Source organism: Lipotes vexillifer, unplaced genomic scaffold (genome assembly GCF_000442215.2).
Source record: "Lipotes vexillifer unplaced genomic scaffold, Lipotes_vexillifer_v1.1 scaffold75, whole genome shotgun sequence".
Taxonomy (NCBI): Eukaryota; Metazoa; Chordata; class Mammalia; order Artiodactyla; family Lipotidae; genus Lipotes; species Lipotes vexillifer.
The window spans coordinates 705709-719691 of NW_006771517.1; the positions used below are offsets into that span (position 1 = coordinate 705709).

The 13983-nt window shown below is 48.6% G+C and overlaps 1 protein-coding gene across 2 annotated transcripts in view; it reads left to right on the plus strand.

Moving 5' to 3' along the window:
• Window positions 1–7166: 7166 nt before the first annotated feature.
• SNTA1 (syntrophin alpha 1) overlaps window positions 7167–13983 on the plus strand; it is a 26682-nt gene continuing 19865 nt past the window's right edge. Inside the window, exons 1-2 of one of the 2 annotated variants that reach the window (XM_007446833.1) lie at window positions 7167–7752; window positions 10905–11090. In XM_007446833.1, coding sequence (XP_007446895.1) covers window positions 7443–7752; window positions 10905–11090 — 496 coding nt within the window. In that variant the 5' untranslated portion in view covers window positions 7167–7442. The remainder of the gene's footprint in view (window positions 7753–10904; window positions 11091–13983) is intronic. The other variant, XM_007446834.1, reaches the window with a different exon arrangement.

The window sequence follows — 13983 nt, forward strand, 5'->3', positions numbered from 1 at the left end:
ATCGAACCCTAGCCATCAGTAGTGAGAGCATGGAGTTCTAACCACTGGACCACCAGGGAATTCCAAAGAGACTTAATAAATATTTTTGAATGAATAAATAAATGAACTATGTCAGACAGATTGAGAGAGGAGGCCCAGGAATAGTCTGATCAGAAAAGATGTGATTTTTCACACCTACCCCAGCCTCACTAAACAAAATTTGTTGAATAAATGAAAGAAGGAAAGAATTCCAGCTGTGGGTGGCATCCTTTTAAGTGGAAACCAGAACCCTTTTCTGCTATTCAGTATTCATTCATCAAACATTACTGGACTTTTACCGTTTGCTAGGTCTTGTGCTGGGGCTTTGACGGTGTGTAATACTATGCCTGCCCTAATAGATGGAGATTATTGAGCCCTGCCTGAAGGTATGAAGTGCTGAGCTCAGTCTCTCTCCCAGCCTTCAGCCTGGAAGGCCATCCCTCTACTTACCTTTCACGGACCCAAGCTCCTATTATGCTCCCTCAGGAAGTATGTATTCATTCATTCATCCATTTAATAGATATTTATTGAGCATCTACTTTGTGCTGGGCAGTATGCTAGGTGCTGGGGTGACAGCAATAAACCAGGTAGACAGAGTTCCTGCCCTCAGTGGGTGCCCAGTCTGTTGGGGAGACAGGTGATAATCAACTAAACAAACATATGAAGCATTAAGTACAAATTGTGATGAGTACTGTGAAGGAAATGAATAGGATGGTTATGGGAGAATTATTAGACGTTCTCTCAGCCTTCATTTTAACAGCCATTTTAAAAAGTCAGTCTTGAGTCTCCAGCACAGAGACAGCAAGATTACAAAGTGTGAGGGTGTCCCCTCTCCCTGACTTGGCTTGGGTGGTGGGGAGAGCCCTCTTAACTGGAATGGGTTACCTTGTGGGAATGTGAGGTCCCTATTACTGGAGGCACCTAAGCACGGGCTAGAGTGGGAGTTCTTGGGGATGCTATAAAGGAGCTTCTTGCTTGGGGTGAAGTGGGGGAATTGGACTTGGTGACATGTGATGGGTTGCCCCTCCTAAACACCAAGATTTTTCGTTGCTAATGCTCCTTTATTCTAAATTCCACAAGCCTACAATTTGAATTCTCTAAACATTCTGAGAGTCTGATTTTTTTTTTTTTTTTTTTTTCTGTTAGTTGTATTTCTTTGTAAACTGTGTGCGTTGAAACGGTCTTTGTGGATCTTAATGTTCTGGTAGATTTTGTCATATTGCTGAAACTAAAATAACCCGTCCTCCTTTGGGAGAATATCAGTTTTGTGTTCTTAGTAAAGTTGTCTTCTTCTCCAAGATTAAAAGTTGAGTATTTGAAAATCATTGTTCAAAGGGCCTAGATTATGGGGGTGGAAAGTTATTACATAGCCTTTAGCTCTTTAAAAACATTTAGATCCTTATACTTCTTTTCTTTCAGAAGACAGATAATTCTCAGGAGTCAAAGGTAAGAGCTCTTGGTGGAGTTGGAAGGAGGCTTCTTTGAGGCTTTCAGGTACAGGGATGCATATACCTAGTGGAGGGTGACCTCGGCCTTGGTTTTTTTTTTGTTTTTTTTTTTTTTGGCTGTGCCGTGCGGCTTGTGGAATCTTAGTTCCCTGACCAGGGACTGGACCACGGAACAAACCTGGGCCCCGTCAGTGGAAGTATGGAGTCCTAACCACTGGAACGCCAGGGAATTCCCCTGAGAGTCTGATTTTAACTAGGATCTTAAGGTAGCCCAGAAGAGGCCAAAGCTTTGGAATCAGAAATAACCTGGTTCATATTCAGGTTCTGCCATTTATTAGCTGTATGACCTTGGACAAATTGCTTTCCCTCTCTCATCCATGGTTTCCTCCCCCGAGGAATGGAGATGATAACGCCTGCCTCACAGGGCTGCAAGGAAGATTAAAAGATGGTATATAAGGGTAGCACCTGGTTTGGTTTCCATCCCACAAGACGCCACAGAGTCTTAGATTTTGTTATTTATTTATTTATTTATGGCTGCGTTGGGTCTTTGTTGCTGTGCACCGGCTTCCTCTAGTTGCGGCGAGCAAGGGCTACTCTTCATTGTGGTGCACGGGCTTCTCATTGCGGTGGCTTCTTTTGTTGCGGAGCATGGGCTCTAGGCTCACGAGCTCAGTAGTTGTGGCACACGGGCTTAGTCACTCCGCGGCATGTGGAATCTTCCCGGACCAGGGCTCGAACCCGTGTCCCCTGCATTGGCAGGCGGATTCTTAACCACTGTGCCACCAGGGAAGTCCCTATTTTTAATTTTTTTAATAATTTTTTTTCCTGACCGCGCCATGTGGCTCGCAGGATCCTAGTTCCCCCACCAGGGACTGAATCTGTGGAAACACAGAGTCTTAACCACTGAACTGCCAGGGAATTCCCAAGTCTTATATTTTGGAAACCTCACTAAGATCCAAACTTCTCCTCGGGTGCAGTATGGTGTCACAGCGGGCTCTGGTGCCAGACTGCTTGGGCTTAGTGCCAAATGTCTCCGAACCACAGTTTCCTCATCTGCCTAATCGAGATAATAACATGACCTACTTCCTAGGATTATCTTGAAAGTTAAATGAGATGATCCACCGAAAGCAGTTATGTTAAGCAGTTGGTGATCTAAACTCTCATTATTACTTCCATCATTGGGTCTCGGAGGCCAGGAGTGTTGAAAACTCTGCTACCTGCCTTGGAGCCCGAGCATGGAGGTCTCCCTATCTCAGATGAGGGCCTGAGACTGCAGGGCCTTCAGTGGGAAATGGAGACTGGTGAGCTGATCGGCTCCTCTCTTCTTCCTTTTCCCTTCCCCCTCTCCTATCCCTTGAGAGTGAACTGGTTTCCTCTGGGAGCTCTGCCCTGGGGTTTTGTGGGAAGCCAGGCCTGTGTGTATGTGTCTGGAACGCCAATTTCTGAGCCCCAGCAGAGAGGCATCAGCTGACCACAGTGGAGGGGTAATGCGTTCCTCCAGCTACAGAGTTCCTGGGGATGGACTGACAGGGGCACAGCTGATTGGCATTGCCCATACTGTGTGATCATGGACACACACACACACTCTGTCTCTCTCACGGATATGCACATAAAATACACATACACCTCTCTCTATACACACGTACACATATACGTATGTACCTGCATATACACCACTGTTTTCTCTGACTCTACAACCTTCTTCCTTCTCTGCTAGCCTCCTCTTATTCTGCACACATCATTCCTCTTCCTCCTCCTTTCCCATTATAACCACCGAAAACAGTCTCCCAGGGCAGGAACTCTGTTTCAGGGCTTTTTCTCACCAAGTTTGTCTGGGGCTTATTATATCTTTTTAAAGCAGGGCAGTACGTGGGGGGACTTTAAAGGATCTGGTTTCAGGCTTTGGTTCTGGGAAAGGAGTCTCATCTCCTCTCTGGTCTCCTGCTTCCTTCCTGATCCCCGCCGCCCGCCCCGCTACCTTCAGAATGAAGCTTCCAAAAGCCAAGTAAAATGCAGTTCTCATTTATCATTAAGTGTTTACTGTCAATTTTCTCAGGTTGCCCTACAATCTTCAAGCACAGTCATACTTGAAAAATATCAATGCATATATATAATTCTGTATTTCCTTCTTTCTTCCTTCTTTCCTTCCTTCCTTTCTCACCTTGTCTCCTTCTTCTATATATTTATCAAGTGTCATGTATATGTCAGACGGTTGCTTGGTTTGTTTTACTTGTGTCTACCCTGTTTTGATACTTATCACTCTAAATTAAAGCTCTTTGATTGATGCTTGTTTTCCAAGATAATTACAACTCATATTTTTATTTATTTTTATTTTTTAAAAAAGGTTTCTGTGTATTTAGAAGACACAGACTAACATTATTAGATGGTAAGGTTCACAAATGGGTTCATTTCTTTCCTTAGTTTTTTTGGTTGCATTGAGTCTTCGTTGCTGTGCACGGGCTTTCTCTAGTTGCGGTGAGCAGGGCGTACTCTTCATCGTCGTGTGCGGATTTCTCATTGCAGTGGCTTCTCTTATTGTGGAGCATGGGCTCTAGGTGCAAGGGCTTCAGTAGTTGCAGCATGTGGGCCCTAGAGCACATGGGCTTCATAAGTTGCAGCACGTGAGCTCAGTAGTTGTGGCTGTCAGGCTCTAGAGCGCAGGCTAGGTAGTTGTGGCGCACGGGCTTAGTTGCTCCGCGGCATGTGGGATCTTCCTGGACCAGGGATCGAATCCGTGTCCCCTGCATTGGCAGGCAGATTCTTAACCACTGTACCACCAGGGAAGTCCCACAACTCATATTTCTAAATGCTAATTATGTAGTACAGGAATTGTGTTAAGCAGTTTAACAATATTATTTTATTTATTCCTCATAATAATCCCATGGATAGTAATTTTAATATCCCCATTTTATAGATTATGAAATGGAAGCTGGGGCTTCCCTGGTGGTGCAGTGGTTGAGAACCGCCTGCCAATGCAGGGGACACAGGTTCGATCCCTGGTCCGGGAAGATCCCACATGCTGCGGAGCAACTAAGCCCATGCTCCACAACTACTGAGCCTGTGCTCTAGAGCCCGTGAGCCACAGCTACTGAGCCCACGTGCTGCAACTACTGAAGTCCGCGCACCTAGAGCCCGTGCTCCTCAATGAGAAGCCACCGCAATGAGAAGCCCGCGCACTGCAACGAAGAGTAGCCCCAGCTCGCTGCAACTAGAGAAAGCCCGTGCACAGCAGCAAAGACCCAACACAGCCAAAAATAAATAAATAAAATAAATAAATTTATATAAAAAAAGAAATGGAAGTTTATAGGTTAAAAACGTCACCCAGGACCACAGAGATAGAAAATGGCACAGTGTTATATGTCAATTATATCTCAACAAAGATGGGGAAAAAAAGGCACAGTAGGAATTTGAACACAGAAAATCAGAATCCAAAGTTCCTGTTCTTAACCACAATGAGATCCTGCCTCCCAGTGGGCTGTATGTCCTGTGAGGTGAGACACTGTCTATCTTGTTTACAACTACTTGTTTACATACTTACCACTGTGTCTGGCATATAGTAGATATTCAATAAATATTGTTGAATGAATGAATGAACTGTGAACGCATCCCTTGCTGCTATGTAGGCTGCAGAAAGGAGTAGGAGGGATATGGGCTTAGAAGCCAGAGAGACCCAGGTTTGCATAGAGATCTGTTCTTACTAGTGCTGCGCCTCAATTTCCTCGTCTATGGAAAATGGGGATAATATAAAGACTGTGCAGGATTCATGTGAGGTTTAAATGACAATGTATATTAATCAGCCAGCTCATGTGCCAATGTATAGCAAACTGAACAAATGACATCTATTTTTTATATGCACATGTGCATATAATACAACCGCATTATGTATGTGGCCTCAGTGGGGTATTTTAATTTAAAAAATGTATTTATTTTATTTATTTATCTTTGGCTGTGTTGGGTCTTCAATGCTGGGCACAAGCTTTCTCTAGTTGCGGCAAGAGGGGGATGCTCTTCACTGAGGCGCGCCGGCTTCTCAATGCAGTGGCTTCTCTTGTTGTGGAGCATGGGCTCTAGGCACGCAGGCTTCAGTATTTGTGGTGCCCGGGCTCAGTAGTTGTGGCTCGCGGGCTCTAGAGCACAGGCTCATTAGTTGTGGTGCACGGTCTTAGTTGCACTGCGGCATGTGGGATCTTCCCGGAGCAGGGCTTGAATCCGTGTCCCCTGCATTGGCAGGCTGGTAGGCAGGTTCTTAACCACCGCGCCACCGGGGGAGTCCCCTCAGTGGGCTTTCAGTGATATAGAGCCATTCTCCTCTTGTTGGATACTTGGCTTGGCCTCTAGTGATTTGCAAACAGAGGTTTGCTGTGGACAATTTGTATACATACCTATTTTCTTGGGAGGTTTTTTTTTTTTTTTTCCCCTTGGTGGTATCTTATGTGGAGGATTCTACCTGAAGATGCAGGGAATCTACAGACTGATGTGGCCCTATTTATTGCCTAACACATCCCAGGTAGGAGTGGAAGATGGAGATAAGAGGCAGAGATGAGGGCTGCTTGAGATGTGCAAAGTGATGGGATTTTTCTGGTAATGATCACACCTCACTTGTGTGTTTGGCAGCTGTCTAGCAGAGTGGGTCAGTGCCCAGGCACCAGTGTCAAACAAGCCTAGGTTTGAATCCCAGCTCTGCCCTACTCACAGATGTGTGACCCGGGCCAATTAGATCTTCTAAATCGAAATTTTCCCTTCTGTATAATGGGAGTGTTCTTAATGGTAGCTACTCCACGAAGCTACTGTAAAGTTGAGAAAACACATGAAAATGCTTAGATCTAAGCCTGGCCAATAGTAAGCATTCAATAAAAGTGATTATATTGATTGCATAAGATTCACAGTGTACAGTATATTTCCCCATTGATTTAATCCTGACACAGTCCCTGTGAGGTAGGGGTTATTAGGACCCCCACCTCACAGATGAGGAAATTGAGGCCTAGAGAACTGAAGTGCCTGGACCAGGGTCGATGTGGAGCTCACACAGTGTCTGAGCAGGGTTCCTAAACCAGGTCTTCAGAGGCCCAGACCCAGAGCCGCACCCTCTAGCCTTCTTCTCTCACACCAGGAGTTGTGGGTTCTTCTCTGGCCAGTGTGGGACTTCAGGCTTTTCCGTATTCGACTGTGAACAGAACAGGGGCTTAATCTCTTAAACTAACTCCCTTCCAATTTCGAAGTGGGGACAGTGTTCACCCCTTATCCAAGCCCTAAACAGCCAGCAACGCGTTCATCCCAGAGGGCGGAGCCTGTCAGCGTTAGACACTAGGCCCCACACTAAGCCACGCCCACAGCCCAAAGCTCCAGCCCCACAGTGGGAAACCAGCTCCCTCAAATCTCCTCCACTAGCAACCTGCCTGCGAAGTCCCTCGCAGCTCGTGTCTACCTCTTAAACTCAAGTCCTGTCCCTGGAGTCCAGCGCTCCGCCATGTGCAGCCCACCCCAACGCCCAAAGCCTCGCACCAGGGTCCACGGTTCTGTCTCTTTTTCTTGTGCTCTCAAGTGGGCGAGCTACAGCACCGGCCCTCCACGGCCATGCCGGGTGCAGTCTCCTCCACAGGGTCTTAGGGTCCAGCCCCTGACACGAAGTTCCGCCCCCTGATGGCCCCCTCCACCCCACTTCACCCGCTGGTTGCTTTAACTCGTGGCCCCGCCCGGACACCCTTATGACCCCACCCGCATGTAGTCCCACAGCATATCCTTCGGCTCTTGGACCCCGCCCCTGCCCCTCTCTAGCTTGACTGTGGCCACGCCACTAACCGCTAGCCACACCCAAAGATAGCCCCGCCCCTCGGGGCTCCACCCCCAGGGACCAGTGGTAGGGTGGCGGCTGGCCCAGCCGGGCCCCGCCTGCCCTCCACCCTAGGCGCTGGGTTGGAGCGGGCCGGGTACTGCGGGGCAGGGCGAGCACGGCGGCGCGGGGGCTCGGAGCCGAAGATGGCGTCAGGCAGGCGTGCCCCGCGCACCGGGCTGCTGGAACTGCGCGCCGGGGCGGGCTCGGGGGCTGGAGGCGACCGGTGGCAGCGGGTGCTGCTCAGTCTAGAGGAGGACGCGCTGACCGTGAGCCCCGCCGATGGCGAGCCCGGCCCGGAGTCCGGTGCCCAGCGGGAGCCGGAGCCCGCGCAGCTGAACGGCGCCGCCGAACCGGGCGCCAAGTCTCCGCCGCTGCCGGAGGCGCTGCTGCTCCAGCGGCGCCGCGTGACGGTGCGCAAGGCCGACGCCGGCGGGCTGGGTATCAGCATTAAAGGTGGGCGCGGGGCCACCGAGGGCACGGGTCGTGGTGTCTGTGGGACCGCCGAGGGCGCAGAGGTCGCGGGGGCTGGCAGCGTATTGAGGACATGGAGTTGGATGACTTCTGTCTGGGGGTAAGGGCGTCTGAGAGGACAGAGGGAACCGAGAGCACCAAGGTCGGAGAGGGCTTTGAGGGCTCAGTCAGAAGGCACAGGTGTGGAGGGCGTTGGGGACTCACCAAGGACACGTGAGTGGTGAGTTCTGTGTGGAGGCAAAGAGATCTGAGACTGGTTGCCTAGTCAAGGGTTGCATGGCGATCAAGGACAACAGGGACCCCCGGAGAGCAAAGGATGGAGAAAGGGAGACTGAGGCCTGGGGTGCTACTAGGGCAGGGAGGGGGAAGTCTTCAAGACACAACCGAGGTGGGAGGGAGGAGTAAGGCCTGGAGTAGGAAGCATGGCTGGTGGGGAGATTGGAGACTAGCTGGAGGCGCCAGCTGGGCTGGGCTTACAGACAGGGGGCCAGAAAGGACCTAGAAATCTGAGGACCTAGAAAGGCTGTGGACCTAGGTGAAGAGCCCTAACAGCTGGGTTTGAGTTTCCTGATCTGACCATTTCCACCTTCCCCAGGATTGAGATGGGCTGTCAGCCCCCAGTACTGACAGCTTTCTTTAGGGGGCAACCCAGACTGAAGTCCAGAATCAGCTGTGTGAACTTAGACAAGTCATTTCCCATCTCCGGACCTCAGTTTCCTCAACTATATAATGAGGGTAATGGTAGAATTGGGATGTTTCTATGAAAACAGGAGTCCAAAGTACTCACCCTGCCAACACATAGTAGGTGCCTGGAGAATTATGGCTGATAGATGAGAGGAAGAATAGAGGTCACGAGAGACTCCCAAAGTAACTAACCTAGTGCTAAAAAAACTGCACACCCCAGCTGTTGGGTTCACCATTCCTTCCTGAAGGGGTGGGGATGGTGGTGACTTGGCTACCACTGTAGGCTCATGATCCACTTCATCCTGGCAACAAGTACTAAAAGGTAGGAAGCATAATCCTCATTTAGTAGGTGAAGAAACTGAGACTCAGAAAAGTAAAATGGTTTTCCCAGGATCACACAGTCAGTGAGCGACAGAGCTGGGATTTGAACCTCAGTTATCAGGCCCCTAGAGAGTGTCCAGAGGAGTCGGTTCTTCCCCATGGAAGGGCAAACTTCCATGCAGCCAACCAAAGAGATCTAAAAGGGGGAAATGGGAAAGCCAGGAAGTGGGCACCAGTTTTGCCTTCAAACTCCAGCATGGGATAGGGCAACAGATCAATCCAGAAATTGTACACTCAATGTGTTAAAACAGGAAGGAACTTAGAGTTCATACAGAGTTCCATTTTGCAGATGGACAAACTGAGTCTTGGAGAGGAGGGGGACTTTCCAAGGTCACTAGTTACCTCCTAGCGTCATACTTCCAGGTGGGAGTAAGGGTACTTTTAGGAGGTGTCAGGGGGAATACCAGCTCCATTCAGTTCTTCATGTATGGAGACTGGGCTCCTGTTGCGACGTTGACCTTTCCTTTAGGGTCCAGCCCAGCCCAGGCATCCAAGAATAATCATGGATTCAAACTGAACTGAAGTCCCTAATTTCAGGCAGAAGAGGGCAGATAGATATAAATAGAAACTCCTTCCTTTCCTAGGTCTCACGCTCTGTGTGGTGCAATGAACAAACTGTTGGGCCTGTGTGGGGGTCTGGAGAGGCATTCCAGTCCTACTTCTGCCACCAGTTTGTTGGGTGACATTGGAATTATGACCTGGGCCACTTGTTCCTCATCTTTGAGGATGGAGCACTAGTGTGATACCTGAGGGCCTGACTTGCAGTCTACCATAGAGTTAAGAGTGTTGGTTCTGGAGCCAGGAGACCTAGGCTCAAATACTGGCTTTGCCGCTAACCAGCTGGGTGACCTTGGGCAAGGGACTTCTCTCCACACTTCAGTTTTCCCTGTAGGAATCTGAGCATGCCTGTGTGACTGGGGTGTTGTGGAGATGCAACGAGACAAGACTGAAAGCATTTAGCATGGTGTTATTACTGTTATTACTGTTTCTGATTTTAAAAGGACATTCAAGAATTTAGAAATAAAGCAGTGTGGTAAAATGTATTAGGTTTTTTTTTTTTTGGCTGCGTTGGTTCTTTGTTGCTGTGCGCAGGCTTCCTCTAGTTGTGGTGAGCAGGGGCTACTCTTTGTTGCGGTGCGTGGGCTTCTCATTGCCATGGCTTCTCTTGTTGCGGAGCACGGGCTCTAGGCGTTCAGGCTTCAGTAGTTGTGGCGTGTGGGCTCAGTAGTTGTGGCTTGCAGGCTCAGTAGTTGTGACACACGGGCTTAATTACTCTGCGGCATGTGGGATCTTCCTGGACCAGGGCTCAAACCCATGTCCCCTGCATTGGCAGGCGGGTTCTTAACCACTGAGCCACCAGGGAAGTCCCCAGATAGGCTTTCGAAATCTCTAGACTCTAAGGCCTTGGTTTCTAGCCTGGATCCTAGGTTGTATAGCTTTCTGATTGCTAAAGAGATCCTTCGTGGCCATAGCAATAGCTAACTTCTATCTTTATTCTTTTTTTTTTTTTGTGGTACACGGGCCTCTCACTGTTGTGGCCTCTCCCGTTGCGGAGCACAGGCTCCGGACATGCAGGCTCAGCGGCCATGGCTCACGGGCCCAGCCACTCCGTGGCATGTGGGATCTTCCCGGACCGGGGCACGAACCCGTGTCCCCTGCCTCGGCAGGTGGACTGTCAACCACTGCACCACCAGGGAAGCCCTCTATCTTTATTCTTGATGAGAGGCTATCAGTGGGTTCCCCCATTATGGGAAAATCGCTTAAAATCCAAAATAAAATAAGAAAAAAGTTTCTGAAGCACCTTGTAAGTTACTCAAACACTGGTGAACACCCAAAGCATTTAACCAAAAGATCCATTATAACATTATAAATCTAGAAGATGACTTGCAAGTGTTATTAGTGTCCTAACTTCTAAGGCTCTTTTCTGAGATTCTCTTTACTCTCCACTCCCCATTTCCCAGCGCTGGTTTGGACACGGTGAGAGACCTTCAGAAATCATTTTGCCTCGATGTGACTCGCAAGTGTTGGAGTGTCTGCCTCAGTTTCTTCCTCTTTCCGTGCTTGTGCAGGGGGCCAAGAGAACAAGATGCCTATTCTCATTTCCAAGATCTTCAAGGGCCTGGCAGCCGACCAGACGGAGGCCCTCTTTGTAGGGGATGCCATCCTGTCCGTGAATGGGGAAGACCTTTCCTCTGCCACCCATGATGAGGCAGTGCAAGTCCTAAAGAAGACAGGCAAAGAGGTGGTGCTTGAGGGTAAGCATTGGGGATCCCAGGGGTGTTCAGTTCTTCCCTACCTTCCCCAGGCCTCATACAGTGTGGGCTGGGAGGTGGGCAGGGTTGAAAACAGAAACAGAACTTGGGGATCCACCTTGAGACAGCAGGGGCGGTGGCAGCAGAGCTGGCCCAGAGCCAGGCTGACCTGGCTTTCATTTCCTCTCTCCCACTCCCTAGCTCTGTGGCCTTGGACGAGTCACCTCATTCCCCTGAGCCTTACTTTCCTCATCTGTAGGGCAGGGATGTAACTTCTGCCTTACTGGGTTGTGGAAGTAGGACAAAAAGTCCATGGCAGGCAGGATCTGCCACCCAGTGAGTGACTCAGGGGAAGAGAAGGGCGGGGACTGGCAAAGGGGCAGCTAAGATTCTTTCCTGAGGAGCCAGGGGAGCTAACTCTGAGTTCTCCTAAAACCCTGAGACCCATCTTGCTTTGGGAGGGGACTTCGCCTTTATGTAGCAGGACATCAAATACTTCCAGCTAGGCTCAGAGAGGAGTATTATTTTTGAGCGGGGGGGACTTGGTGGCTCCCCTCCACTATCCCATCACTGTGTGGTCTTAGATGAGACCTTGGCTTTCTCCGGGCCTCAGTTTCCCAAAGGTTGTTACAGTCTCTTGCTGGGGTGGTCCCACTTCTGCCTTTTGCCAGCTCTGTCAGGAGATTTCTGCTCTGCTCAGCCCTTTCATCAAACTCTACTCTGTGGGATAGGGAGGGTAGGAGGGAGATGCAAGAGGGATGGGATATGGGGATATATGTATACATATAGCTGATTCACTGTTATACAGCAGAAAGTAACACAACATTGTAAAGCAATTATACTCCCATAAAGATGTTAAAAAAACCCAAAACCCAAACCCCCCAAAAAACTCCACTCTGTCAGTTCCGGAAGCCATGGGGGCCTGAAGAATGTATCTTTGGCTCCTGGCCCACGGAGGTGGCGGGGGCTGATGGAGAATGCCATGGCCAGTGAAGCTGCGGAGCTGAGTCCCAGGCCCAGATCCTGATAGGTTGCCTTTGTGTCCCCAAAGAGGTCTCCAAGAGGCCACAGAGACAAACAAGCTCTGGATCCCTCGGTGATCTTTGGCATTCTTGACCTAAATTCTCTATTGTTTTATTTTATTTTTACATTTTATTATCTATTTAAATGTACTGTGTGTCTATGTAAATGCTACTGTTGCATTTTTAAAATACATACTGAAAGCTGACTCTGCAGTATTGGTCCCTAAAAGCTTAAGTATATCAATCATATTTTAACAAGATCACACATTAATGATATGGATGTAGGAGACTTTCCCTCCCATATGCCTCATCACTTTGATATTTATAGCCAGTAATGCAGTTGAAACAGTTGAAATTCATCAAAATGTCATATTTTGGTTGACTTGAAAAACTCTTTTAGTCTCTGCTGTTTGAAAATTTAGTCCATGGATGGTAAAATTTCTACTGTAGACACATTTCTGATCCACGCCAAGGTCCCCTTCACCTCCTCATCTTTAGGTAAAGAATGTCTCTATCTGCCTTCTCAGTGTGGATCATTCTGAGAGGGTAGCATCTCTGAGTGTTAGATGTTTGAAGTGTCTCCTGGTTTCGGGGCTAATACCCAAGGCTTCTACCTCATTTACTCCATTCCTTCCTCACTAAAGCCAAGAAGCATTTCCAGAGACCTACTATGTACCTGATTTGCAGAGCTTTGGGTCAGAAGCTAAAGCAGACCCGGCCCTTCCTGAAGGAGCCCACCAGTGAGTGGGGGAGACAAAATATGAACACTATCTTCTCCACACAAACTATTTAAAAATCAGCATCTAAAATCCTGTCTGCTCTGTGATTAATCTGGCCTTAGGCAAGACCCTCGTCTTCTCTGGGGCTCAGTTTTCATATCTCTTGGGGTTAAGCTAGATCAGAGATGACCAACAGCTTTCATTTTGAGTGTTAGCTTCCTTGGTGGCTACTGAGAGTTCCATATTTGGAAAGATTGGGAGGTCTTATCTGGACTCAGCAGAAATGAGCTGGAATTGATTAGCAATGTCTGCTGCACATAGAGTAGGGAAGAGAAATACCATGTGTAACATCCCAGGACTGAGGATTTCCAGCACTTATGTTCTCTAAGACTTTTCATAGGGCAAGAGCTTTCCTTGGCAAACGCTGCCCCAGGCTGCTGGATGGAGCCTGGCCTGCCTCTTGCCCAGCATAGGATTTGGCACAAGGTAGGCACTCTATAAATGTTAGTGACTCCCCTCCTGTCCCATAGCATTTATATAGAATTGGTATTATATCCTCCTTAAATGTTTGGTAGCATTCTCCAGGGAAGCTACCTTTATAGAAAGGTTTTTTTGTTTGTTTGTTTGTTTTGCCACACTGCACAGCATGTGGGATCTTAGTTCCCCTACCAGGGATCGAACCCTGGACCCCTGCAGTGAAAATGCAGAGTCCTAACCACTGGACCGCCAGGGAATTCCAGATTTTAATGTCTTTAATAAGGCAATTTAGATGATCTGTTTGTTTTCTTTTCTTCGTAGTTTATGTCTTGCAAGGAATTTGTCCATTTCATCTAAATTGTCAAATTTCTTGGCATAAAGTTGTTTATAATCTTCTGGTATTTTTCCTCCCTTTTGGATGACAGCCCTCTCCTGCTTTCTCTTTCTCTCCTCCTCCCTTTGTACTGCTCTACTCAGTGGTTTCAAGGGGACTCTCAGTCTCGTGGGGCAGATAGCTGAGCAAACCTACCAGATCACCATCCTGTCATAGGTGCTGAGATGGGGTCTGTGCAGGGATTGGAGGAGGCAGGTGGTCAGGAAAGACTTCCTGGAGGAGGGGATGCTGGCACTTTATGAACAATAAGCGGATGTGGGTATGAGGTGGCGAAAGGGCATTCC